Source organism: Penicillium soppii (assembly GCF_028829465.1).
Source record: "Penicillium soppii strain IBT 18220 chromosome Unknown utg000007l, whole genome shotgun sequence".
Classification (NCBI taxonomy): Eukaryota; Fungi; Ascomycota; class Eurotiomycetes; order Eurotiales; family Aspergillaceae; genus Penicillium; species Penicillium soppii.
Window position 1 is genome coordinate 3287176 of NW_026643237.1, and position 27721 is coordinate 3314896.

Genomic DNA, 27721 nt, shown 5'->3' on the forward strand with positions numbered 1-27721 from the left:
GACCTTGGGCAACTTGGTATTCCAAGGCATGTACAGTAGAACACTCTGAGCTCTTAGACCATTGGGAGGCTGCAGATACTTCGCATAAGCGCCAATCAATGCTAGATCTGCCATTGGCTGTCGGAGAGTTTATCGTTATTGCTCTGGTTGCATTAGGAAAGAATTCCTAAATTAGACAGCTTTAATTAGTTTCGGATGCAAAGGAACACTAAAGTAGACCTTCTATATCTCTGATGCACTGAGCGTGGGACATAAATAGACCATAAGCGCCCTTTCGGCGCCACATACCTACCTTACGTGTCGATGATCCGATACCACCAGTTAGCGGTGAATTGTTCTATGACAGTTCGTCAAGGGTCAGACGTAGTTGAATCATGAAGTATACTGTGTGAAGTATCAAATTCTACATAAAGCTTTGACAATAAAGAGAATTTCCCGGGAGAACAGTAAAATATTAAAGCTGGAACTTTTTTGTTTAGAATGCATTATCTGTCATTGACTTATGCTTAATTGATTGATATGCAACTCATTTCGTGGTCTTTGACCTCTAAGTTGGAACAAGCTGCAGTTTAGGAGAGAACGTGGTTTTGGAAAATGTCGTAGTAAAGGCCCCTGCGCAGCAACTGTTTATTGATCATCACGTGCAAGCTCGATATGATCACGTGTATGATCACGTGCAAAGGTCAATTGAATTATTCTTAGTCATGCAACTAGCGCGACTTCGCCGACGACCTTTTCAGTGTCTCATCGCGAGGCCCAAGCAACATTGCATCGTCAACGACAATTATCGCGACCGTCACAACGGCTTTCAATCCGGATGTAGCTGCGGTGACCCTTTCTGCGGTAACACAAGCTCAATATATCCTTGCGACTTCTGACTATTATCACTATGTCTGACGGTAAGTTTTCCCAAGCTCTCTAGTCTGCCACCATACTAATCACCACATAGCTGATCTCGAGGCCGTTCGACGGCTCCAAGCTGAGCGCAATGCTGCTGCCGCTGGCACTAAAGGTTCTAGAACCTTTGACCCATCTGGTCAACGTACTGATAACTCAACCAAGGCCTCCATGACGGACTCCTTCGATACGACTTTGTACGATCGGGATGGAGCGGAGAGATTTTCAGGCTACAATACCTCGATCGCGGTTGATGGCGATGACGAAGAAATGGAAGACGCAAATGGAGGACTCAATTTGGTTGGCCAATACACTGCTACCCGAAGCCAGATTGATGAGATGGCGCAAGGAAACGGCGTTGAAGAGGAGGACATTTTGCTTGGTCGTGAAAAGGCAGCTCGGATTGCAGACCGCGAAACAGACTACCAGAAGCGCCGGTTCAACCGCGGACCCCTTACCCCGACGCGCGCCGATCCCTTCGCTGCCAATGCCCATGCGAATGGCGAGGGAGAAGGCCAGACCTACCGTGAGGTTATGGCCCTTCGCGAGCTTGAAAAGGAGGAGGAACGTGTTCAGAAATTGATCGTGGAGAAGCGAGAAGCCGGTGAAGATGTAACTGAGCATGAGGCTACCTTGAAGAGGGTGGAACAGGACAAAGAAAACGCCGATGCGGGCTCAATTGTTGATGCTTCTGCCACCAAAAAGCGAAAGAAGAGATGGGACACGGCCACCGAGGATACTGCTGAGCCACCAGCCGAAGAATCGGCAGAAGCCAAGTCCAAGAGGTCTCGTTGGGATGCGGCGCCCGCACCCGGTGCTTCTGATGAAGCTCCCAAGGCCCGATCGCGATGGGATTTAGCTCCGTCACTGACGGCTGCCACTCCCGTCGGTACCCAAGGCCTCGCTACCCCCATGCATCCATCGCAAGCAGGTGCCGCCACGCCCCTCACCGCTCCGTCTGGCTCAACAGTCGGGTGGTCTGATGAGGAACTTGACTTCATGCTCCCTGGTGAAGCTGAGGGTTACAAGGTCCTTGATCCTCCCCGGGATATGAGCCAATTCGAACTCAAGCCCGCAAGCTTATGGCCACGCCAGCGCCCATTGCTGGCGCTGGTGGTGTCGGTGGATTCATGATGCAAGAGCCTGAAAGTGTTAAGTCTATGGGCAAGGAGCTTCCTACAGATATCCCTGGTGTTGGTGATCTTCAATTCTTCAAGCCGGAGGATATGGCCTACTTCGGTAAGCTGATGGAGGGCGGTGACGAAACCAGCATGACCGTCGAGGAGATGAAGGAGCGCAAGATCATGAGATTGCTGCTCAAGGTTAAGAACGGTACTCCGCCAATGCGAAAGACTGCTCTGCGACAGCTCACAGATAATGCGCGCAACTTCGGTGCCGGAGCTCTTTTCAACCAGATCCTTCCTTTGCTTATGGAGAAGTCATTGGAGGATCAGGAGCGCCACCTGCTGGTCAAGGTCATTGACCGTGTTCTCTACAAGCTTGACGATTTAGTTCGACCCTACGTCCACAAGATCTTGGTCGTCATTGAGCCACTGCTCATTGATCAAGATTACTATGCCCGTGTTGAAGGACGAGAGATTATTTCCAACCTTTCCAAGGCCGCCGGTCTTGCTACCATGATCAGTACTATGCGTCCTGATATTGATCACGTTGATGAATATGTGCGCAATACGACAGCACGAGCCTTCGCCGTTGTGGCCTCTGCCCTCGGTATCCCCGCCCTCCTTCCTTTCCTTCGCGCTGTCTGTCGCAGTAAGAAGTCTTGGCAAGCCAGACACACAGGTGTCAAGATTGTTCAGCAAATCCCCATTCTCATGGGTTGCGCTATTCTTCCTCACCTCAAGGGACTGGTTGACTGCATCTCTGACAACCTCAGCGACGAACAGGCCAAGGTTCGGACCGTTACCGCTCTCTCGGTGGCCGCTTTGGCTGAAGCTGCGAACCCATACGGTATCGAAAGTTTCGACGAGATTCTGAACCCTCTCTGGACCGGTGCCCGCAAACAGCGCGGCAAGGGTCTCGCTGCCTTCCTGAAGGCAGTTGGCTACATCATCCCCTTGATGGACGAGGAGTACGCGAACTACTATACTAGTCAGATCATGGAAATCCTTCTTCGTGAGTTCTCGTCGCCAGACGAAGAGATGAAGAAGGTGGTCTTGAAGGTGGTCTCTCAGTGTGCAAGCACAGATGGTGTGACTGCCAGTTATCTGAAGGAGCACGTTTTGACCGATTTCTTCAAGAGCTTCTGGGTGCGACGTATGGCCCTTGATCGACGAAACTATCGTCAGGTCGTCGATACCACTGTGGACCTGGGCCAGAAGGTTGGTGTTGGCGAGATCCTTGAGCGAGTCGTCAACAACCTGAAAGACGAGAGCGAGCCATATCGCAAGATGACAGTGGAGACTGTTGAAAAGCTCATTGCGTCTCTTGGGGCCGCAGATATCTCAGAGAGGCTGGAAGAACGCCTCATCGATGGTGTACTCTTCGCCTTCCAGGAACAGAGCATCGAAGACATTGTCATTCTGAATGGATTCGGCACCGTGGTGAATGCACTCGGCACACGATGCAAACCCTACCTCCCTCAGATCGTCAGTACTATCCTCTGGCGCCTGAACAACAAGTCCGCCACTGTCCGACAACAAGCAGCCGATCTTATCTCCCGGGTTGCGATGGTCATGAAGCAGTGTGGCGAAGACGCACTCATGGGCAAGCTCGGTGTTGTCCTCTACGAATACCTGGGTGAAGAGTATCCCGAAGTTCTGGGTTCCATTCTCGGTGCTCTGCGATCCATCGTCACTGTGGTCGGTATCAACCAGATGCAACCACCCATTCGCGACCTTCTGCCCCGACTTACACCCATTCTCCGCAACCGTCATGAAAAGGTTCAGGAGAACACGATTGATCTAGTCGGTCGTATTGCCGACCGTGGACCCGAGTCTGTCAATGCCCGTGAATGGATGCGTATCTGCTTCGAGCTGCTGGATATGCTCAAGGCCCACAAGAAGGGGATTCGCCGAGCGGCCAACAACACATTCGGTTTCATTGCCAAGGCCATTGGTCCTCAGGATGTTTTGGCCACTCTTCTCAACAACTTGCGCGTGCAGGAGCGTCAGTCTCGTGTTTGCACGGCTGTTGCCATTGGTATTGTGGCTGAAACTTGTGCTCCTTTCACTGTTCTTCCGGCACTGATGAATGAGTACCGGGTGCCTGAGCTCAATGTGCAGAACGGTGTGCTCAAGGCTCTGTCTTTCTTGTTTGAATACATCGGCGAGATGGCCAAAGACTACGTCTACGCTGTCACACCATTGCTGGAGGATGCCCTGGTCGACCGTGACCAAGTCCACCGACAGACCGCCGCTAGTGTGGTCAAGCATGTCGCACTCGGCGTTGTTGGCCTTGGCTGCGAAGACGCCATGGTCCATCTCCTCAACCTTGTCTTCCCCAACATCTTCGAAACTAGTCCCCACGTCATCGATCGAATTATCGAAGCCATCGAAGCCATCCGTATGGCCGTCGGCACCGGTACTGTCATGAACTACGTCTGGGCTGGTCTGTTCCACCCTGCTCGTAAGGTGCGCACGCCTTACTGGAGACTATACAATGATGCGTATGTTCAAGGCGCGGATGCGATGATCCCCTATTACCCAGACATGGAGGGTGACATGGACCGACCGGAACTGTCCATCATGATCTAAGATGGATGCTGTAATTTGATTTGTTGCCCTGCTTCTCTTCATGCATTGTTAGGTACAGCTACGATGGGGTCTGTTTTCACTTTCTAGCCGGTGTTTTTTCTAGGTAGTTCTATTTTTTTTTTTTTTTTCATACGCGCACGTTTGGCGTGTCAATAGTTATGGTTGTACATCATCGAAAAGTCAGGGGAATATTAATTCAAATCTGAATGACTATGATTATTTCAATGCTCCTTGTGCATACAATTACTATAACTAACTATATAGAGAAGTAGTAACATTCTTAGTGGCTGCATACTATTGTGTGGTGATTTCACTAGGCCGTGATATATATCTCACCATTTTACTAACTTAAGACTATTGAATGAACCATTTTTCATGCAATCTCTTTTATTGAAATATTCCGAAAGCCACAATTTGTTAAAATTCAACATGAAACTCGTGCAGGGTTGTACGGTATAGAGTCGATCCTTGCTTCTGTCAAAACTTGTAGAATAATCGACAAGGCCAAGCATGGTGACAGGGGGCAATAAGGTAGGGATCGCTCCCCAGAGTGACAATCATGTCAATCACCTCGGACTATTTTCCAGGGCTTAAACCAACTACCAGGGTCTGAGTCTGGGGTTGAACATTCAATAAACACATGTCCTCTACAACATGACTACATTCTGCAATATACACCCTCACTCTATACATAGTAACGTTTGCGTACACCTTCGCCACCGCTCCATTGTATACGAAATTCGCAAAATCCCTCAACCCTCGGGGAACTTCCCTCGCCACGCAAAAAATAGTAACCAGAAAACTCGTCATTAGGAACCCGAAAAAGAGGAACAGGAAATAAGCCAAAAAGGGAAAAAAAAATAAGCGCTCAGACCCAAACAAATCAAAGCCATTGACTCCAATCTCCAATACATATGCTCAAGGGACCCATTTGCCAAGCAGCGCCAAATGCCTAAGCTTGCCGTGGGGGGGGGGGGGGGGGGGGGGGGAGGTGTCTTGGCACAAGATGTGGCCGCGTAAGCTGATGTGGTTTTCTTGACTGTGGGGAATTCTCCTTCTCTTTTTTGGTAAAATTAGTGGTGGAGTTATTGCTTATATGGTATATGATAGTTATTTTCTTATACTTCAGGGTCTTGGTGTAGTAAGCAGTCTTAAATAGATGTATAGATTGCAATGGTACTCCGTACATATAGTATATAGTATGCAATGTACCAATATATGCGTACAACAAATTATAAAATAGATAAGGTATGCGGATGCAACACAAGCCTTCTCTATATGGCGTACTGGAGCATATTGTAACCATATCCTATTGAGATATCTATCAATCCAACCACCCGGGTTTGGAATATGTACGTTCCGTACCTACAACGCTTCAAGCTACACAGCCTCCCCCTGAATCCAGATAATTCCACTTGAACCGGGGAATGAGGATGGAGTGCTCATTTCATATTTCATATTTCGTGCTCCATAGGTGCATCGTGTACAAAGTCGAAAAGATACACAGACCCTGGTAAGGGGTGGCCCCTTTTTGCCTTTCCACGGTCTTACAGGGTCTGCATATATGTACAATAATATTAATTACCTTTTTTAATTTTTTTCCTTCCTCTTTCTGATTTTCAGGGTCTATTATCCGCTCTTAGGTGTAGAGGATCTTTATTTCTAATTTACTTTCTTATTCTTAATTCTTATTGGAAATATTATTACTTGATATTCGAATCAGTTCGCCCCTTGGTAAGTGTTTTCGGCGCGGCACAGTTAAAAAAAAAGGAAAGAGAAAACATGGATTCGAGATCGCACATGCAGAGAATGCCACCACCCAAAGTACGAAAATACTAAATTATAGATTATAATATTTAGTTTATTAGCATTGTAGCAAGTATATCGAGCTTATATGGTACATTGTAGGTCGCGTGTTGCGCTAAATAATATCTGTGTGCTTACCTACATATGTACCTAGCTGCCATGCAAGATACCGAGGAATGTCAATTTCATGTGAAGCTGGAGAGACATGGAGATACAGTATGGAGATATGGAGATATGGAGAAAAGAAAAAAAAAAGGTTATGTGGACAAATGACAAGCCATGACCCAATCACATCCGATAGAGAAATTGGATTGCGCAACACGCAGGGATCAGGATCAGGCTTTTAGGAGAAGACTTGCGCTTTGAATGATTGGGACTGCTGTCAAAGCTCGAACTGTTGTCAATGCCCTCTTTGTACTCCGTATACTATCTATTCTACGTTGTACAACGATGTCAAGTCGGGATATTGTTGAGAGTATTGATTTCAGACAAGGGATCGGAGACCCTGCAGGACGCCCCATTGACGGTTGAGCGAGGGGCAGTGGATCGGGCGCCTTTGGCGCGTTCCCTCTTTCTCATTCCCGACGTCAACGGAGCTGTCGCGCACTAGGGCTCGGGCTAAGATCCCTAATATTGTTTATTGTACAATGTTGTATGTATCGCTGTGGTACTCCGTACAGTACCTAGGTACACTACCATATTGTAGCATAAGAGACTTGTCTTATACAACGATTGTATGCTGGGTGACATGTGCCAAGGTAGTTTTTTTATCCACTTTCTGCAAGTGCGTCTTTTAGATCTTTTAGACAGGGGAGCTTGATCCTCTAGATGATGCTATATTCCGCTTTGATATTTTACCAATACAGCGCACACCGTAGTTCTGCAAGATCCAATAATTATTTTTTGTAATTTCGGGGAACCCCAACTGAACCGAGAATATGGGACCGAACTTTCTTTGGCGGAAAGGTCCGATCAAGGATTATCGCCTGTTAAGGCAAAAAGTATATCCTTCAGGCAATAAAATAGAGAAAAAGAGGCGTATTTAGTCTACTCAGTGTCGACGCCATGTCCGAAGTTCTCCGCGGATCCCTTCGACACGAGATCCGCTACCCTACGTAATAATAGGTGTGGGTAGTGGTAGGCACAAATTACTCAGTGCGGTTTAGACTATAATGAAAGAATTCGATTTTATAAAGATATTGATTTACATTATAACAATCTTGTAGAGCAAATTCCCAAAACGGACATACTACATGATCCACTCGGGACGTTTCAGGTTGTTTAGCGTTGACCCTGAGAGTGGCAGTGTTCATGGGTGGAGTTCCTAGGATCGCACGCAGGGATCTCAACCTAGGGGACCAAACGGGCTTTGCGGGGGGGGGGGTTTCGCCATCACGTCATTTGACTTCGGATCCCCCCCAGTGCTTGTTTTGTTTTTTTGTTGGTAGGAGTTGAGGTAACAATAGACTACAGCAGGTGTGATACATACCTACATATGTACATGTATGTATGCTATGTTGAATATAGAAACATACATATGTAGGTCAAATGTATACCTAGGTAGAATGCGTCTATGTTGTACTCAGACATCCCTCAGGTTAACCTTCCTATACAGAATACCCAAATACCACGTTAAAGCGCACGGGATGTGCACGCGTCAGCTCGCAATGGGTCCATCGATACAATTGGTCGATCAATGACCACCAAGCTCGGCTATCGACTATCTGCCGTCTCCAGATGGGGTTGGCTTGCAATTAACTGGCTATGATTGGCTGTCTGGCTCTGCACAAACATGTAAGAATGTGGGTTCCTATGGAACCAACGCTAAGCCAAACTCAGAATGGCACTAGTCCATTTCTGTCTGTTACCAGTAAATCCAAGTCCGGTATCGGTCTCGGCCAATCACCGATACTTTGCTTGTATGTTTTTTAAGGGACTCACTTTATCCTGTTTATCCGGTCTTGGACCTTCGCATATTGGATCTTCACGAGATTAGGGTCCACTGAAATGCAGTGAATAATGGTTCTGTTGAACGCCCGATGGAGTAGTTTTCTAACTATAGATAGAAAGACTCTGCAGTGACAGACGCATAGAACATATCCACCACCATGTACTTGGTCGGACAGCTGCATAGTTAGAGCTGATATCAGCTGATATCCCCTTGATCATGTATATTGCACAATCTTATGGTAGTTAATTATTACTTTTATACATTAACTATACGAAGAACGGTGATGTGCACAATGCCAACCTTGATTTAGGACAATGACGATCTGCCGTGTGGGAACCGCCAAGATCGGAGCCCGTGCAGATGACAGGCCATTGTTGGTCAAGGGCCGGTACCTGATTGACATTCGGCATTGAGGCGGATCGTCAACGTGCTGGGTTATCAAGGATCTGATTACTTACAGTACTTATATGATCGAGAATCCTTTTTCCAGCCATGCGGTGATAATCTTTCTAGAATTGACGATCGATTAGTTAATTGAGATTCAAAGTCCGGGGCTATTTGTACATATGTCTTAATTCTGTATTTCACCGATAATTCTGCGTTGGACTCCCAAGACTTTTTGACCGCCCTTTCTTTTTTTTCTTCTTTTCTCTCAGGGGGATTTTTCCAGCGGGTTTCTCGGGAAATCGGAAAACTATGTGATGAAATGGCCAAATGGCAAAACTTCAAAGTGACGCGTCATTAACCTGAGCCGTGTCATGGACTGCGCTGTTCCTCCTTGGGCAAAGTGCCAGAAAAGCGGTCAGGATTCATGTTGCAGAGAAATATCAAGAATTCTCAACAATAATGACATATGCTCCACCCCTCCCGTGTCTAGCATGGGCCCTCCCTCGGTGGACCTGTATATCCCAAACTACAATAGTCGTTGTACCGATTATTGTTGTACGCAGAGAGATATACTTTGCGATTTGAGTGTCTATCCGGCACGCTCCGACTCAATATTATGGCCAAGATTAACCTTCCCTAAAACTTTGATACTTTGAACTACTGAACGCCATGGAGATGTATGCAAATACGAATTTGGGACACACTTCACAAACATCTTGGCATCTCAACCCCTCCACTTACCGCACCCAAAAATCAGTATCACTAAACGCCACATTTTGCCAACACAATTTGGCGTTCGTTGAAAGGGACGGACTTCTGCCGGTGAGATGTCAAGTGGGCCAAAACACGGCAGGCTGAACAAAAAGGGGGGTTACGCTCAGACTGGACTGGATCCCGGATTTTGCATTGCTTGTTTTTATTCTTCTATCTCATTTCCTTTTAAACTATCTGATTTCAGTTTGCATAGCCAAGTCTAATTTCTCTGGGCTAAATGGGTCAATGGAGCTTGGATGGATCCTTTTCCTTTTGCCCCCTATGTGCTATGTGGGCTTGATGGGTACCCGACACTGCCCAAGTCTCATTTTGGTTTTCGGATGCCCACCCCGACCATCTAGATGATGGAAAGTCTGGCGAAAGGGCGAGACTTGAGAAGACCAGTAGTCCATAGTTACTCAGAAGGACCCTCCTATGTCTTGCTAAGATTAAGCACTTAGCTGATCAGGGTTGAGTCTGAGACATGGACCCAGTAGTTACCAATAATCCATCGAGTTTTTACTGTAGAGGAATCCTTGTCCCGAGATATCTACAAGCCATGAACATAAGGTGGGTTGGGATAAAGCGATTGGGGTAGTTTGATAGAGAAGAAACCTAATCTTTCGACTCCAAATTCGATCCGGTAACTCAAGACCCACGGTCGTTCTCGAGGTACACTTCCTCGACCCATGGATAACTAATTTCCACCATATATTATAGTTCGGAAAAGCAAACCTCGAGTAAAAAATTGACTCGTCCACGGTTCAGTTCTCTCCTTACTTTGGTTGGCTCCTAGTTAGGTTTTTCTGGAATACCGCTTGCTCGAGGGCGCGCCGTGGCGCCGCCCAGAATGCGGAGAAGGTGATCAGATGCTCTGAAACCGAGGCAAACACTGGAACGCTTTTCTCTGGCGTGTTATGGTTTGGCGGGTTTATGGTTCTATCCACGATTCCGCTAGATCTCCGCAGTGGCGAGGAGTGAACATGTCTCGGCTGTCCTTCTTGCCCGGGAGAGTAGCAGTTGATCGATATCCGGAATATATCCTGACGCTAATGGTGTGCTCCTCCCCGGGTTGCTATCGCCAATCATCAACGGAGACTTAGAATTTTCAGCTCTATTGATTGGATGAGGTAAACTGGCGGTTCTTCAGCCGCTCCCTCGGCCCTCATGGTACATAGTACCTTGTGATCGAACCTGCACCTATGTACCTACATGCGATCTCGGACTCTAGCCGTGCTTTTAACCGTGGAGACTCGGAAATTTACAGAAACTATTGAATGGCAAATTTGAACGGGAAGATGGTTCCACACAGCACGGGTCAGTAGTACACATGGTACTATTATTTTCTACGAGGTACGTTGTATGTTATAGAAAAGGGTGATATGATATGTCCGATTCAGGCCCTTCGGTCGACAGTCTACCGCGCTATTGCAGCCGCGCCCGCTAATTTGTCCACAGGCCCTTTTCCCCTCGAATCTCCGCTCTGACGTCGATGTCCAGTTGACCGAGGGCTTGTGTAGCCCGTGGCAGAGCGCTCTCCCGACCCTTATTTACATACATATAAAAATTTTTATAATTCATTTATTCAACATTTATTGATTTCTGTTGTACAATATAGATGAGGCGTAAACTTAGACTTGAGTTCTATGTGATACAACCCGCATGGCCCGGGTAATGGGATAGTTGGGATCCCAACTTCTCCCTGCATGCTAATTTTTTTTTGTGTTCCGCTCATTCGTATTCTGGATTTTCAGCAAGTTGCGACCGAAAACCCTGATAAGCAGACTTGTTTCGAAAACCGGAGCAAGGCCGAATCGCTGGAGAAGTTTGGTACTCGGTCGCGCTGAGAAGAATGTTCCCACTCAGAAGTGCCACTGTGTGTTTCCACAACCTATGCCGTGTGGAGTGACTGCACTGTACATCCTCCACAATGGAGTAAAGCTATTCGAAAGATGTCAACGTCGTCATCACATTTTTGCCGAATTCCTGTCGAATGGAGTTAGAATGCAGTCAATAATGTTCCCGGCTAGTGATTCGATAATCCTTTTCTCTATGTAAGGTCGGGCTGGGACGCTAAACCCTCTCTGTGCCGTGTCAAAGGCCCATGGCTTAAGCCATGGATTTTTATTACATTTGTATACAGTATACAGTAGATGTACATTGGTATTATTTTATTCTCTTGATTTCGGTGTATGGTCTTGTAGAAATTTTACAGTGAATGTACACTATTTGACTATATTTACTATATACAACCATTGAAGTCCTAGTCAAGAGTTAAGCAAAGCACCATATTAAACCCCAGCACGGGTATACCCTTTGACACTGGGATCTGCCCCGCTGCCTTGAAACAAGGCGAACCTTGGTGCATCGTGAGTATAATGCTTGGCGTCCCTTTTTTATTTTTTTTCCCTCTCTTTCTTCCTCTCCCCCCCAACTGTTTAATGTTTGGTTATTCCCTTTTTGGATTTCCAGACACGGCTCAGTTGGACCACTCATAGCCAGGGCTAGTTGACAATTGAACATTCCCCTAGTCTACTCCGTACACCCCCTTTGATTCTGAGGTCACTGTCTACTTTTTGGGTCTCATGATTTTCTCCTTTTTTGGTTTGAATCCTTATTCTAAGAGTTTGTATCTGAATTTTTGTAATTTCCCATATTTTCTTAATTCTGTTGTTTAATACATTTTTTAGAAGTTTTATTTAAACCTTTCCGATCCCGGAGCCTCCCATTCTTATCTACGCGTCTAAAATACTTAGAATCTTTAGATCTTCCATTCCGTAGAGTTAAGCAATTAATATATTTTAGACCCTGATCTTGCTAAATTTTATTAGCTTCTATAGTATATAAACTTGTTACGTGAAGGATACAGATGAAAAAAGGGAGAGACTATAGGATCCGAGGAACTGGTTCCTGTTAAGGGGACCGCATTTGACTCTTGAGAGTATTCTCCAATTAGAATAATTAGAATGATAAAATATTATATATCAGAAATAAAAAACAGAAAATAATTAGAATTTAAAAAAGAAAGTCAAAAAGGAAAATAGAAAATAAAATAAAATAAGAAAGTAAAATTACCGTGTATTGTAAGAAACGATCTGCAATCCCCGACGGGACGTCGTCAGTGGCACTGGAGTAAATCAATGCCTCAACTTATATTGTTTGTCCCCTTCATAAGCTTCGCCGATCCCCTTCCCCAGACTGCTTTTCTTTCCTTCTAAATAAAATAATTACCGATCTTCCTTTTACTTGCTCCTTTGTCCTTCAGACGATCCCTCTACTTCTTTGAATCTCGATATTCACCTGCGATACCTCCGACTATACCATGACGATGGTTATGGAAAACCAGAACCGCCCATATGGCGGCATGAGCTTCGATAATGTCTATCACCACACGCCACCACAATTCACAGACCCTTGGGCCGCCGCGCACACTTCCTCGCACTCGACACCTCCAGTCTATGCGACTTCCATGGGAAACGGCGCCAGCATGCCCATTGGCGTGAAACAGGAGGAAGTGAACCGCTCCGGCATGTCCATGCCATACCCCAACATCCCAGTGTCAGCTCCTTCAATGGTGCCTGGAAGCACCTACGCGACTGCTAGCTACGGCCCAGAGGTAATGGCAATGCAACACGAGGTGCCGCGCACCACCTACGACCAGGCCCCCTCCTACACTACAGCTCCTCCTATGAGCAGCTTCGCGCCTGCCAGCTATGCGCCCGTTAGCTACGCCCCCATCCACCCTTCGCCCACGGACGGCCGTCGCATTTCTCACTCGTAAGTTGAAAAACCGCACGCTCTGGATTCTCGAATTTACGAAAACTCACACATTACCCACAGAGATGCCCGCGTTAATTCTTCCGCTTCCGCACCCACCTTCGGCGATGCCCTCGACGCAAGCCGTGGAATGGTCGCCCTCAGCCAGGACATGACCCCGCGCAACATCTACGGCCCCGGCCCTCGCGGTGCGCGCGGCTCAGCAGACTCCTACGGCTTCCCCTCCACCCACTCATCTACCTCCTCCATCTCCTCCGGCGGAAACTACCCTTACTACAGCGCCTCCGTGGGCTCTGTCGACTCCTCCGTGACAGACTACAGCTCCACCACCTCCGAGTCATACGAGTCGCGCACTCTTCCCCGGCCGACCAGCCTTCTGGCCGGCAGTGCTCCCCCAGGGCCCCAATCCATGATGAGCCAATTCAGCTCTAAGATGCCCTCAAACACCCAGAAGAAGCACAAATGCAAGGTCTGCGATAAGCGCTTCACGCGCCCCTCTTCGTTGCAGACACATATGTACAGCCACACCGGAGAGAAGCGTAAGTTCTCACTCGAGCCATATCCACAAACCCAAGATCTAACTCTTTCCAGCATTTGCGTGTGATGTTGAAGGCTGCGGGCGGCACTTCTCCGTTGTCTCGAACCTGCGCCGCCACAAGAAAGTCCACAAGGGCGAGAGGGATGCCGGCGACGACGAAGACGACGAGTAATTTTCCCGTGAATATCTTTACGAACTATATTCTTCTACTCGAGGTTGAAAACTCCTTCGAGTGAGCTCTCCCTACGCTCAGCTCCAGATCTGCCTCGGACCCGTTTCGCGCGTCCATGATCCAACTGCGTTGGCATGCGCTTTGCGCTTATCGTCTCCTTGTACAACACGGATACCCCTTTCCTCTTTCATCTATATCTGCTCCGGAAATATTTCCTAATCGGAGAAAAAAAATACCCCTATACCCAACGGTCTGAGTTGATGGTGATCGAGCAGGGCTAGGGAGAGCCCTTTTCATTTCGTTTGTTTCACGTTACGACCATAGAGGTTCCCGGTTGGATGCGTTTCTGGTTTTATCTTTTTCATTTCTTCCTTTCTTATCCTTTCGCTAGACCTGGGAGTCACATTTCTGCTTTTTTCGATACCATGGGCTTGTGATGATTCGATGTTTCTTTTCTTGTCGGGCTCTTTTGTTACTTTCTACTCGGCTTTGAGCCGTTCTCTTCATTTCTTAATTCTAGCCTGCTGTCTTGCATGGTCTAGACCTATTCCATTTTTTTTGTACCTTTTCTTCATTTCTTGCGCTTCGCCTTCGGGTGCTGCTCATCTTTTCCGCCGGGTCTGTTTTAGTGCACGGTGACAGTTTTGGGATGGTGTTGGTGATGATACCCGTGGCATAGGAAAGCTTTGGTCTTTTGTTCGAAGCTCGGTCGAGTTTCACACAGTCGCTACTATAGATATATTGTCTACTCAATACAGACATTTTGAACACTCCTTCCATTGTGCCATAGTTTGGGCTGTCTGATTTTAGGGCTGGAACTACGATATTTGCCTTCCAGGATTGCTTCCAGTATTCGTCTAGTCTATACGAGTATCACAGCTCAAGTCTCGCAACTTTACCGACTGTCTCTGCGGCTGCACGCCCAGCACGACGCCCAAGCACAGTCCCAGAAGTCAATGCACTGCCACCAGGGAAGTTATCGTTACTCTCATAGAAGATGCCCTCCAGCATCTCGCCCACACAGTGCAACCCACGAGCCTCGTCAGTAGCTGTGTCCGAGATGACAGCCGAAGTGTCAGGATTCAAAGCCAAACCACCAAAAGTAAAAGAGATACCTGCCGTAATCTTAACAGCCAGGAAAGGCGGCTTATCAATGGGCAAAGCCCAATTCGTATACTCATTCGACACATTCCGGTCCCCAGCATCCGCATTCGCATCCCACACCACGCGGAAACACCCGCTCCATTTCCCAGCGCTTTTGGCATTCACATCCCGCTGCGCGATGCACAGCATATCGCCCGTGTTGTACGGTGTGCCGCGCACACGCGAACAGTTCCAGCCCGGCCCGAGGTACTGCGTGCGCAGGAGAGGGATGGCTTTGGAAGCCGCCGGCTGCGAGGATCATCGCACCGCTGGCAGCTGTGAGGAGTGCGGTGGCGGGTGTGTTGTAGAAGATGGAGATGCCGGCTTTTTCTGCTGCGCGTAGCTCAGCTTCTACTAGGCCTTTTCTGCCGTCTTGGTTTTGAGAGCGAGGCCGCCCCGGATTTTGATACGGTTGTGGACTTCGTAGGCTTGGCGGTCGAAGAGGAATCGGCCTCCTCGACGGACAAGGGTTGCTTGGTCTTTTGTTGAGCTGTGAAGTGGATGCCGTGCGGGACTAGCCAGGGTATTGCTGACTAGGAGTCTATGACGAGGACTTTGATGGGGCTGGGTTGGGGCGGTTCTCTGTCATGCGGTTTAGTTCATTGGTGAAGTCTTGGGCTGTGTATGGTTGCATGTCAATTCGGGAGGCTTGTTCTGGGTTTATGTTGTTGACTAGCTGGAGGAGGTCTGGGAGACCTCCGTGGGTTGTACGGAAGGCTCCCGCTGCGAAGTAGGTATTTCCTCCTGCCCAGGTCTTGAGACTTTGTTGATGACGGTTATTGTAAGAGCCGGGTTTGTTTCAGCTGCTGAGAGGGCGGGCCTGAGCCCTGCATTGCCGCCGCCTGTTACTAGGATATCAGTTGAAGAGGGTAGTTGAGACATTTCGAATTGAGTGGGTTGCATTCAACTTGATTTGGAGACATTGTAGGAGGTTGAATCTTCTGGAGTACAGATTATAAGTCACACTTAAGGTTCCTTGAAGGTTCATTCCACGAGCTCCCCACACTTCCCGCTGTCGGTGTCGATCCTCCCTGTGATGCTGATATTAAAGACATAGTTATGTTGATGGGAGTACACACGTTGGTGCTGCCTATCATGTAAACCAAATAAGCGCAATGTAATTATGATATTCAATATTGAATCAGTATTCTAGTCGCCGGTCCTTATGACCAAGGCAGACAATGCAGAACCAGCCCCAACGCCAATTTGTGTTTCATGCTAACCAGCAGCCCTGGAGAGCACAAGCAAATAAATTACTGGGTTCGACAGCACCAGGCATATCGCAGCCCCGATTGCTTTGGACATCAACATATCTAGTGAATACGGTCCAGCTTGGCCCGGTTCATGGCAATCTGATCGTCGACGAAGTCGCTCTGCAACGAGTTAGTCTCAAATTTATTGGATTGGGGAGATGTGAAGACTTACCTTGCCTGTGATACGCTCCAGATGTCTGTTCTGCTCATCCAGCTCCTTGCCAGTCGCTTTAGCAAGACCGTTCAAGCGACCAGTAGCACCACTAAGGAGATCCAAGTTCTGCTCGATCTCGTCTTCCATGGCCTCGTCTTCGCTATCCGCCTCGAATTGGTACTTGGCGCGCTCGGTGACACTGGCCTTCTTGCCCTTGCCCTGCTTCGCGGCATCACGATCGATATCGCGGAACACCTTTTCCATGCGCTGGTTAGTTCCGTGCGCTTCGGACCGTGTGCCATCCCGAATACCGCGCTCTTCGCGGTGCGTGTTGAGGACCTTCTCGTCACGCTCGCGTCGACGCCGCGAGGCAGTGAATGGATTCGCTACGTGCACGGCGAACATGCTCTTGTTGAGAGTCTTGAGTTCCTTCGCCTTCTCCTCTGCAATGCGGCCTTCGATCGTGGCCATGTCTAGGCTCTTTTCTGTGTCGTGGATCGACTCGCCCTGCGCGCCTAGTCGGGCTAGTGTGTTGCGACCGGTTTCTTCAGCTTGGGCAGCTGCTCGAAGCGCGTTCCGTGTCGACGCCACATCGCCCTGCTTTATGAAGCGCATCTCGTTCTTTGTGGCGTTGATCTCCTCCTCTTCCTCTTCTTCTGCGGTCAGCTGGCGGTCCTGGTAGGTCGACATGCTGTACTCATTGCTGCCGCCGCCGTAGTTGTTTCCACCGTAGTTATTTCCGCCACTGTTACCCTGGCCCTGGGAGTATGGTGGCGGCGCATTGTCGCCCGGGTTGGCTGGTGACTTCTTGGCACCAAAGAGCTCATTGCGGGCTGCATCCGTCGCCGCGGGGTCATTGGGATCGGTGCTGCCGAGACCACCATAGCCACCGGTTCCATATCGTGAGGCGGAACCGGAGCCCGAGGCTGGGGAGCCGACGCCTGCGCCAGATCCACCGAATCGATCACTTCCATAGCCACCCTGATTGCCGTACTTGTTGGCAGAGTAGCCGGAGTACTTGTTATCGGAGGGAATGTTGTGTGGGGAGCCACCGTTGGCAGCTGGATGATCGGCAGGCAAGGGACTCACACCTGCACCAATTTTGGCCTTGGTGTATGAGTCTACCGGAATTGGCTGGGCGTAAGGGTTGGAGGGGGTGGATGGGCTCTTGTCCTTCTTGCGACTAAAGAGTCCGCGGCGATTGGCGTCCTCATCGCCCTCGGATTTTTTGTTGAAAAGACCCATGATGTGTTTTTGAGTGGGTATGTGTTGGATGCAAGTGGTAAAGAATTAAAAAGTACAGGAAAGAGAGAAAAAGAAGAGAAAGAAAATGAGACAGAAAAGATTAATGTGAGACGCCTTCAGGGGAGCAATAGATGTTCGAGATCGCCGCCTGATGGTATTAAAGATACAATAGCGTTACCAAACTTACCAATGTAAATTGCTCGAGGTGGCGCAGTGAGACAATGACATTACAAATACAATACACAGTTACATCAGCAGTGGCAGTGCTAACCCAATACGGGCGCAGTGGCACTTCGTCTTTCTGTTTATTTTTGGCTACGGACATTGCCTCTGCTGCCTGTTTCAATGAAATGGCGCCCTTATCGGGGTCTGATGCAGATCACTTCAAAGAAAAGGCGCGGAGGGATCTGCTGACCTTACTAGAAGGCGTGAGCATAGCTCCTTAATCTCTTGAACTGCAGCTAACCTACTATCCAGGCTCGGGGTAAAAAGAACCTCGTCATAAGTCAGGAGCTGGCTGGTCCAGTGGGGCTATTCGTCAAGTTCTCCGAGCTCCAGGACTATGGAGTACACCGGGTCTTCTATCTGGAAAATGCAAACATCGACTCATCACAACGCAATGTTGTATTCCTAGTTCGTGGCGAGAAGGCTCGCCACGTTCGAATTGTGGCAGGTATGACATTACTCCCTTTTTGCCCCATTCGGAGTGTGAGGCTGTAGCTCAGATTTCCTATTCTGGGTCTACTATGGGACATCATTGGATTACGCAGATCTTTCCTACCCTATGTAATCCGAAGAAAGCCTTCCCTATATTGACATACACATTATCATATCTTTACAGGCTCATTTCATTAGGGCATCATATTATACTCCCACTTTGAGCGCCATCAGGATGAGCTGACAGTCTCTTTTTTAGAACAAATCAAACGTTTGCAGAATAATGGTAACGTCGAACATGAATTTTCCATTTTTTTCTCTCCAAGACGGACCCTTGTGAGCAATGCGGTCTTGGAAGAGGCCGGAATTACTGGCGACGTAAATATTGCTGAATTCCCTCTCTATTTCATGCCTCTAGAACAAGATATCTTGTCACTAGAGTTGGATGACTCCTTTAGTGACTTGTACTTGGTGAGTGGGCAGATTTAAAGCTTAAAATTGATTAAATCTAACTTTATATAGCACAAAGATCCTGGGTGCATCTTTCACGCCGCCAAGGCTCTTATGGGCATTCAACAACGGCACGGGTATTTCCCAAGAATTGTCGGAAAGGGCAACAATGCCCGACGCCTGGCAGACCTGCTGTTGCGCATGAGGAAAGAGCTCGATGCAGAGGAGAGCTCTGGATTGGCTGATCCATCAGCACGAGGACTCTTGCCAAGCCCGAGTGTAGAGAATCTGATCATTATAGATCGTGATGTGGACTTTGGGACTGCTTTGCTCACACAACTCACGTACGAGGGCTTAATTGATGAATATGTTGGTATTAAGAACAACCAAGCAGATGTTGATACAAGTATCGTCGGTCCTGCCTCTGGGCCACAATCTCAAGAATCCTCCAAGACTCAGCAGCATGGCCCGCCAACAAGAAAGGTTCAGCTGGATGCTTCGGATCAACTGTTCAGTCAACTTCGAGATGCAAATTTTGCAATTGTGGGTGATATCTTGAATAAAGTGGCACGCCGCTTAGAGAACGAGTACGAGACTCGCCATTCGGCGAAAACAACGGGCGAGCTTCGAGAGTTCGTCAATCGTTTACCAACTTATCAGCTGGAACATCAGAGTCTTCGGACTCACACCAATCTAGCAGAAGAGATCATGCGACTCACGCGCTCCGAAACCTTCCGCAAAACACTAGAGGTCCAACAAAACAATGCAGCCGGCGCAGACTCAACATACCAGCACGAGACAATCGAAGAGCTCATTGCCCGAGACGTCCCATTAAAGACTGTACTACGTCTCCTTTGCCTGGAATCCTGCATGTCCGGCGGTCTGCGCCCACGCGACCTAGAGAACTTCAAGCGACAGATCGTCCAAGCTTACGGCCACCAGCACCTTCTCACTTTCTGGGCCCTAGAAAAGATGGAGCTCCTCCAGCCCCGATCCTCAGCCACAACCATGCTCCTCCCGACTTCCGGCGCGCAGGCAGGCACCAAGACAAACTACGGATACCTGCGTAAGAACCTTCGTCTCGTCATCGAGGAAGTAAGCGAGAAGGATCCGAACGATATCTCTTACGTGTACAGTGGATTCGCACCGCTCAGCGTCCGCTTGGTACAATGCGTCCTACAAAAGTCCTACATGGTGTCGCTCATAAAAGGCGGTACGCCTGCTGCTTCATTGAACACCGCTAACACAACGTCTCCTGGCTGGCTTGGCTTTGAGGATGTTGTCAAAAGTGCTCGCGGTGCAACTTTCAGTATTGTGCAGAAGGGCGATGATAAGGCTGTGCGGGCACGTCAGACGCTGAGCGGGAACACTGGTACGAAGACTGTGTATGTCTTTTTCCTGGGTGGCATTACCTTCACGGAGATTGCTGCGCTGCGTTTTATTGCTGCGCAGGAGGCCCCGAAAAGGAAGATCGTTATCTGTACCACGAGCATCATCAGTGGCGATCGAATGATGGAGGCGGCCATAGAGAAGGGTAGTTTTGCTCCGGGCAAGACGAAGTAAATGGGTTAATCTACTTAAGCGGCGCGCATGGATAGTTCATATTCGAAGCAATTAAGCAATGCTATCTATCTCTTTTTGATTGCAAGTCCCATAATGCATATACAGTGGTCTTTCAGTAATATCCACATCTCCTGACATAGCTTGCCATGGGTATCTCCATAGATACAAGCTAATAACTAAATCCAGAATGCAGACCCATTAGTCGACCTTGGTACCGCTCCATGATCTCACCAAGCCGCACCATGACACCAGCAGCAAGCGTACGTATCTGCTCCTGTGGATCAGTAACGGCCGAGCTGGGATCAGCCCGCGCAGCAGAGGGCGGCGTCCGGTCAAAGATCTGGGAAGCCCATTCGCGCAACTCGATTACCTGCGTCGCATACTCGGTAACAAGACGCTCCTCGCCATTCGAACCCGACGCAATGTTGAGATCTACTACCGCAAGGAAGAGCGATAGCAGTGCGGCAGTGACTGTTGGCTCGTTGGATGCCGAGGCCGTGTGGAGTGAAAGGAGAAGGGACATTGTTTCGTGAGTGAGGCCGGGGAGGAATGGGGTGTGTGGACCTGTTGTGGAGAGGATGAGAGACAGGGTTTGGAGAAAAAGGGTGAGAAGATGGGGAATGAAGAAAGGATTGTAAGAGGAACTGGCAGATCTAGAATCAGGTTAGTATTGGTATGCATGGTTCACCGAATCATACTAGGAAGGATGTCACATACGATGAGAACTGCAGCATCATTATTTGAAATCGGCCTTGCAATGGGAAGAAGAAGCCCTCCGCGAGCACCTTATGTAGATCTTTAACGGTAGCATTTTGGCGCTGGGTGTCACGCTGCTGGCGTTTCTTTTCAACTTCCATGCGCGAGGAGAAAGTGCGCACTTTGAGAGCATTCGGACCTGTCATCGCATCTGCTGCGTTCGCCGCGAGTGGCTGCAAGGATGTGCGGGACATTTCACGTGTGAGCGTTGCGATAGGAGATTCGTTCGACTGGGAATACATGGCTTCCAGGGCAGGTGAGAGACGCTTGGACGGGAATGAGGTATCGCCGGTGGTTGGTAGACGCAGTGCTTTGGCATCGTCTTCTCCGTTACCGGCCAACTCGCGGGCACTCAGACCCAGCGCTGTGAGTACGGCAGATCTTTGGACTTGGGATATGTCTCCATCGAAATAGATGGCAGTGAACCAGCGGCCCATTTTGAACGGCTGTGACACTATCAAGGCAATCATGCTCTGTAGGCGAGATTCATGGAATGTCGGATGGTTGTTGTCATTCTGAAGACCCACGAGGGTCAAAGCCAGTTCCTCAATCTGTTCAGCAAGCTCAGTTCCAAATCCGATCTTACGTCGAATTAGGGACGGGGCCGTGGTTATGGCAAGGTGATGCCGTTCGACATTCTCCGTGTCTCTAAGACCTGGGATCAGATCTCGGATATATCTAATATGTGTTAGCTTGTTGAACTTGATTAATTTCAACCAAGCTAATACTTACACAGGCGCTATTGGCTTGTTTCGCTGAATCAACGTGGGGTCTTCATCAGAGTCATATGCATCGTCGTCTGGCTTCTCGTACGGGATGAGATCGTCATCTTCTTCTTCCTCTTCATCAGTATCCTCGATTTCCTCGATTGCAACAATCTTGCTTGTTCCCTGATGTTGGGACTGCGGTTTCGCCTTCGTTGGAGGCCTGGAGCGGCTTGGTTCTGGCCTTGCCGGCTGTGTATCCTGCAATGATTTTATTGTTTCAGACGAGCCGATATCGTCTTGGACTTCGGTTAAATTGAGGTACCAATGGGCCTCCTCGCTTCGCATTTCCTCAAGATCGAATTTGAGCGCTTTGTCTGGTGTCTCAATGAGTCCAGAAATTCCAGTCCCAACAATCATGCCAAGGAAGCGTGCTCTGTTCGAGGACGCAGCCAGTCGATTGGAAACTGCATTCAAAAACGCGCTTGATCGGCCCGCTTCTTGCACCTGCGTTTTATCTAGCCGATAAAGTTGACCGGCCGAAAGGAGAATAACTTGTGCAGTTGCTAGTAAATGTTAGACACGGGTTCTTAGTATACAAAGTACTCCGGGTTGACTAACCATTCTGAACGACATTCGGCACATGTTTGATAGAGAAATTATCTCCGAATTGCTCCAGGCTGCGGTGAAGGATTGATTTCAACACATCTATGGCAGTCATTAGCTTGGTTCCTTAGGTTCCTGCATAAAGTTGAAGAAGACTGACCACCGCGGTTACTATAAGTGGCTAGCAGTGCACGACGGAGTCCCAATGTGGTTATCGAGCCACCTTGGGATTTTGAGAGCCATTCCACTATTAACCCCTCCAGATTGGGCCGACAAGAAATAACGGCGGAGCACAAAGCTGCCACCCCTCTGATCGTCTCCGATGAAGTAATTGGTTGACCCACTGACCCGGATAGATCGTCCGAAAAGTACTTGCGCTGTACATCACGGAAGATTGCTTCAACCAACGAAACTTGTTCTGTCTGTCGGAGTTGGCTTAAGAGCAACGCGAAAGGCTCGTTTACGGTCTGCCGAAGGAGTAGACTTGAATATATCTCTTTGACCAACTGATCTAAGCAATGTTAGCTTGGAATAGTCAACCAAGGCATCACAGCATACTCACCAGTATAGCCAAGACTCAAAGCTCGTCCTGTTAAGAGAGCAAGTGACGTCCAGTTGCTTTCGTCATGCGGGTTGATCTTAACTGCCATGTGAGAGACATTGCGACCAATCCATACCGCGTACTGAGAGCCATTTCCGATCCAGGATATTGAAGATATCGGCGGTTCATCGAGAACAGTAATAGCTTCGGCTGTTGTCGATAGAATCTTGCCGGCGGCAACAAGCGACACAAGTTCTCTCCACGCAACTTGCTGTCGAGTCTTGTTGTCATATATCTTCAATATGTCGGAGGAAAGACGAAATATGAAATCGTTCGGCTCTATCAAAGCAGCAAGCACGGCTAAAACATCCCGGATACCGAACTGGCTGCTTGAGCCTTGGGCTTGCTGGGAGGAAGCGCGTGCGGCACTGATTAGAGTCCGCAATTGAGCCACCAGGGAGCCAAGCCCAGCGACACTGCTAAGACATCTCAATAATGCTCCTCGGGATTTGGCATCTTTTCCTTTGCTCTCTTTGGTGTCCAACAATCTCCAATGCGTTGGGATCGTGATGCTGACTAACAAATGGAGAATTTGAGCTGTGATGGGACTTGCAAGTCGGAGATCAAAATCCCTTGTAGCATTGGATTTGCTGAAAGGATCGATAAATGTTAAAATGGCAGACAACTGTTCACGATCGGGGTTCGACTTGAGTAGATCTATAACGTGACGTGATGATAGGTTGTTGAGATCTAGGTCGTGTTTTGCAGCTTCATCACGCTGGCCTTCGGCAGCAGGGGAAACAAAGGAGTCTGTATCATGCCTCGCAGTTTTGATTTCTGTCAAAAGTCCCTCCATTTTTGAAACAAATATCACTTCCGATGGGGAAGACAGCTTGTTTCTGAGGTGAAGTTTCCAGTATGCGGGTGGGATATTATTAGTCATCGGCTCCAGCCTACGCGCGATGAGTGTTGTCACTTCGGCCTTCTCTTTCTCAATGACTTATGGGCTTTTGTGACTTGATCGGCAAGCTGATCTGTATCTAACCTTGAGCTGATTCCGAAAATACTTTTTTTTGTCTGCGAATCATAGAAAAATCATCAGGTTGAATGACCCGCGGATCACGACTTTGATACCAGGTGAACCGGGTCTATCTACTTTCCTCAGTCACTTGCAAAAAGCAACACCACCGAAATGGATGTTGACGTCGAAACCCCCGGAAGCCAAGAAGCTCCAGTTTATGTGGATCAACAAGGCCGATGGTGAGTCGCAAGGCTCTTGATGCTCTCAATCATCACATTAATACCCCACAGGAAACACCTTTACAACGTCCTAAGCAAGCGGGGTCCTTATACAGACGAAGACTGGATCCCTGGCCCCGAAACTATTCAGTCTCTTGAATCTTCTAAAATTCTGTGGGTGAATTTATCCTAGAGACATTACTTCTGCTAATTTGAAACTTAGAGTGATGTGTGTCTGCCTAATGACTTTTTGATGTTCTACCGACTTGAATGACTGACTAAATTCAGCGGAGCTGGAGGCCTAGGATGTGAGATCTTGAAGAATTTGGCTTTGTCGGGCTTCAAAGACATCCACGTTATCGACATGGGTATGTGTCCTCAATCCACGCCGTCAAGGTCAGAAGCTCACGTTTAACAGACACTATTGATATCTCAAATTTGAACCGGCAATTCCTTTTCCGCCAGGCTGATATCGGAAAACCGAAAGCCGAGGTTGCCGCTGCTTTTGTGGAGAAGAGAGTCAAGGGAGTCACCATTACACCTTATGTTGGAAAGATCCAAGATAAGGATGAAGACTACTATATGCAATTTAAGATTATCATCTGTGGACTGGACAGTATCGAAGCTCGACGCTGGATCAATGCTACGTTGATCTCGATGGTTGATATGGAAGATCCTGAGAGTCTGAAGCCTCTAGTTGACGGCGGAACTGAAGGTACGGTCCCACATTGATGTCTAGCCGAAGACAAGACTAAACTTAGACCAGGTTTCAAGGGACAAGCACGTGTGATCCTGCCCACACTCTCATCATGCATTGAATGCCAACTTGATATGCACGCTCCCCGTCCAGCAGTCCCTCTCTGCACTATTGCCACCATCCCACGCCAGCCTCAACATTGCATCGAGTGGGCCCACCAGATCGCATGGCAAGAGAAGCGTAAAGATGATTCCTTCGACAGCGACGATATGGAACATATCTCGTGGGTGTACAATGCCGCCTATGAACGAGCACAGCATTTTCACATCCACGGTGTGACCTTCCAGATGACCCAGGGCGTGGTCAAGAACATCATACCTGCTATCGCATCAACGAATGCTGTTATTGCGGCATCCACAACATCTGAGGTGCTCAAGATCGCCAGCTCTTGCAACCCATACCTATCCAACTACATGATGTATGCTGGCGAGGAAGGGGTGTACACCTACACTTTCGAGGCGGAGAAGAAGCCCGACTGCCCGGTGTGTGGCAACCTTGCCCGGAAGTTGAACGTGGATCCCAATATCACGCTGGGTGAATTTATCGAAAGCCTTGGCGAGAGGGCCGAGTCTCAGCTGAAGAAACCTAGCATGCGAACAGAAGAGAAAACCCTCTACCAGCGCTTCCCGCCTCAGCTGGAGGAAATGACGAGACCTAACTTGAAGCTGAAACTGGCAGAGCTGCTCGAGGATGGCCAGGAGATTGCTGTTAGCGACCCGGCCTACACCATTGACTTCCGCTTCCGTCTTGACTTCAATCAAGCGTAGACATTCTTGTTCTTGGGATATTTACGATTACCAGATACTTTATGACCGGAATGTTAGCCTCAGTTAAATGTGTAGAATTCATAGGATAGCCGTCGACCTGCTATTTTTTCAAGACAATTAACAACATCCACACTCCAGCCTCGTGAGGCGAAGCCCTGACCAAACTTTTCGTAAATGTACAGCGCAAACGTAGCCAATATATCCAACGCCGAGAATGCATAAATAAGGTGTAGAGTGCTAGGCCGATTGCTTAACCCATCAAGTCGGTCAAACCTCTCTTCCACCGGTTGCACTTCAGCTTCAGAACCTTGACGGATTCGAGGAAGAGAACGTCACTGTCAAACTGACCAGAGCTCTCCACGTTGAAGATAAAGTGATCGCGCACCCTTCCGAGCTTGACCTTACCCTGGAACTCGTCGTGGCGCAAACACTCTCTGCTGACGGTATCCTTGAACGCATCCTTGACGACAGCCTTCTGTTCGCCGGCGTGGCCCTCGTATCCGCTTCCGCGCTGCGCGGCCTCAGCGGCAGTGACGGGCTCTAGGCCAATAACGCCCCTGGGGAAGCATTTGGCGAACTTCTTCGCATCCTCTCCGAGGATGGGACGCTCGATCTTTATATCAGGCAGGAGACGGTATGAGGCAGTGGAAACAGGGGAGAACTTGGCGTGATCAGCACCAATACCCTTCTGGCAGTGCAGTTCCATCTTAATAGCCTGACCAGGACGCAGCTTGGCAATCAGAATATCCGGGTTGACGGGCGCAATGGCACCATCATCGACGAAGAATTGCTCCTGGCGACCAACGGGAGTGAACATGAGGTCCCTGGCGTAAACGTGGGCGTTGGTGTAGAGCTTGCGGGGGTCCTGCTCGTCACTGGCTGCGTACTCATTCTTGTAGCATTCCACATCGAGGTGGAGCACAATGGTATTAAAATCGAAGGTGCCGTTTTCCTCTCCAGTTCCGTCCTCTGATGCCTTCTTGAACCATTGCATCCAGTTGATTCCCTCGACGGAACCCTTCAGCGGGATCAGGCCTAGTCGTTGTGCGAGCACTTCGTCTTGAATGACGGAGGTGTTGTTGTAAATGAAACAATCCTCAATGGCGATAGTTGGGATCTCGGCCATGAGAATGCGGCGGAAAGCATTGGCGACCGAGGCATCGAGTCCGATCAGCGAGAAAGAAGCCTCCAATTTATCGTTCTGGTGGAATTCGACCCGGAAATTCTGTTGGACGCAAATGATTAGAATCTACTGGGTATGGCAGAGGACAACTTCCTGGAGAATCTTCAGCACATACCTTCTGGAATTCATCAAGGGCCCAACCATGCGACTCTCCGGGCCAATGTCCAGGAAAATCTGTGGAGGGGATATTGGTGACAGTTTCAGCATTGATACCGATGATCTAGGACTGTTAGCATTTGTAGTTGTTTACAATCAATTATTTTGAACATACACGGCGACGCTGTAGCTCCTCTTGCGAGGGAACAAGAGGTGCCATGGTGGGCAATTATTAGAGATTTGGTGAAGGTTGAAGGTAAAATCCGCGATCACCGATAAGATGAATTTCTCGAAGCAATTTTCTAGATTGCCTGAGGCAGGAATGGATCTTTATTCTGTGTACAAAAAATGAATTACGTGAGCTGCATACTGTTTGATTATGTGAGGAAAAGAATGCACTAAGCCAAATTACGCATAGTACGACGCTAGTGTCAACGCAGTATAGTCAACCTCTCAAGCCAACCAGAATCAGGCTGATGACCCGGCAGCTATTCACGTGACGAGCCAAAATGCGCGACTCCGGGCCAACTTCAATTCACCAGTCCTTTCCCGTAGCGAGCCATCTCCACCCATTGAATGCGCCTGGATTGAGGATCATCTCCCCTCCTTT

General features: G+C 48.5%; 9 protein-coding genes across 9 annotated transcripts; 4 read left to right on the plus strand and 5 right to left on the minus strand.

The window, feature by feature from the left end:
- Nucleotides 1-889: 889 nt before the first annotated feature.
- Nucleotides 890-4613, plus strand: N7529_010506 (U2 snRNP complex subunit HSH155; the record flags this gene model as incomplete). Its single annotated transcript, XM_057246033.1, has 3 exons — nucleotides 890-899; nucleotides 950-1926; nucleotides 1977-4613. 3 exons carry the CDS (start codon nucleotides 890-892, stop codon nucleotides 4611-4613), a joined length of 3624 nt encoding a protein of 1207 aa, XP_057094296.1.
- Nucleotides 4614-12832: 8219 nt separating this feature from the next.
- Nucleotides 12833-13997, plus strand: N7529_010507 (C2H2-type zinc finger protein; the record flags this gene model as incomplete). The annotated part of the gene is made up of 3 exons (XM_057246034.1): nucleotides 12833-13287; nucleotides 13351-13826; nucleotides 13879-13997. The coding sequence occupies 3 exons, from the start codon at nucleotides 12833-12835 to the stop codon at nucleotides 13995-13997; spliced, it is 1050 nt and encodes a 349-aa protein (XP_057094297.1).
- Nucleotides 13998-14870: 873 nt separating this feature from the next.
- On the minus strand, nucleotides 14871-15290 carry N7529_010508 (uncharacterized protein; the record flags this gene model as incomplete). The annotated part of the gene is made up of 1 exon (XM_057246035.1): nucleotides 14871-15290. The coding sequence occupies one exon, from the start codon at nucleotides 15288-15290 to the stop codon at nucleotides 14871-14873; it is 420 nt and encodes a 139-aa protein (XP_057094298.1).
- A 522-nt stretch (nucleotides 15291-15812) lies between these two features.
- N7529_010509 (uncharacterized protein) lies at nucleotides 15813-16022 on the minus strand (the record flags this gene model as incomplete). Its single annotated transcript, XM_057246036.1, has 1 exon — nucleotides 15813-16022. The coding sequence occupies one exon, from the start codon at nucleotides 16020-16022 to the stop codon at nucleotides 15813-15815; it is 210 nt and encodes a 69-aa protein (XP_057094299.1).
- A 431-nt stretch (nucleotides 16023-16453) lies between these two features.
- Nucleotides 16454-17792, minus strand: N7529_010510 (putative plasma membrane SNARE protein (Sec9); the record flags this gene model as incomplete). The annotated part of the gene is made up of 2 exons (XM_057246037.1): nucleotides 16454-16513; nucleotides 16566-17792. The coding sequence occupies 2 exons, from the start codon at nucleotides 17790-17792 to the stop codon at nucleotides 16454-16456; spliced, it is 1287 nt and encodes a 428-aa protein (XP_057094300.1).
- A 350-nt stretch (nucleotides 17793-18142) lies between these two features.
- On the plus strand, nucleotides 18143-20462 carry N7529_010511 (Sec1 family protein; the record flags this gene model as incomplete). The annotated part of the gene is made up of 4 exons (XM_057246038.1): nucleotides 18143-18220; nucleotides 18270-18465; nucleotides 18709-18920; nucleotides 18972-20462. 4 exons carry the CDS (start codon nucleotides 18143-18145, stop codon nucleotides 20460-20462), a joined length of 1977 nt encoding a protein of 658 aa, XP_057094301.1.
- Nucleotides 20463-20631: 169 nt separating this feature from the next.
- Nucleotides 20632-23925, minus strand: N7529_010512 (telomere length regulation TEL2 family protein; the record flags this gene model as incomplete). The annotated part of the gene is made up of 6 exons (XM_057246039.1): nucleotides 20632-21115; nucleotides 21180-21896; nucleotides 21951-22488; nucleotides 22544-22630; nucleotides 22689-23039; nucleotides 23091-23925. 6 exons carry the CDS (start codon nucleotides 23923-23925, stop codon nucleotides 20632-20634), a joined length of 3012 nt encoding a protein of 1003 aa, XP_057094302.1.
- A 336-nt stretch (nucleotides 23926-24261) lies between these two features.
- Nucleotides 24262-25832, plus strand: N7529_010513 (NEDD8-activating protein UBA3; the record flags this gene model as incomplete). Its single annotated transcript, XM_057246040.1, has 5 exons — nucleotides 24262-24329; nucleotides 24381-24482; nucleotides 24597-24676; nucleotides 24727-25023; nucleotides 25075-25832. The coding sequence occupies 5 exons, from the start codon at nucleotides 24262-24264 to the stop codon at nucleotides 25830-25832; spliced, it is 1305 nt and encodes a 434-aa protein (XP_057094303.1).
- Nucleotides 25833-26082: 250 nt separating this feature from the next.
- Nucleotides 26083-27331, minus strand: N7529_010514 (DNA-directed RNA polymerase core subunit RPC40; the record flags this gene model as incomplete). Its single annotated transcript, XM_057246041.1, has 3 exons — nucleotides 26083-27057; nucleotides 27131-27235; nucleotides 27287-27331. The coding sequence occupies 3 exons, from the start codon at nucleotides 27329-27331 to the stop codon at nucleotides 26083-26085; spliced, it is 1125 nt and encodes a 374-aa protein (XP_057094304.1).
- Between the last annotated feature and the right edge of the window lie 390 nt (nucleotides 27332-27721).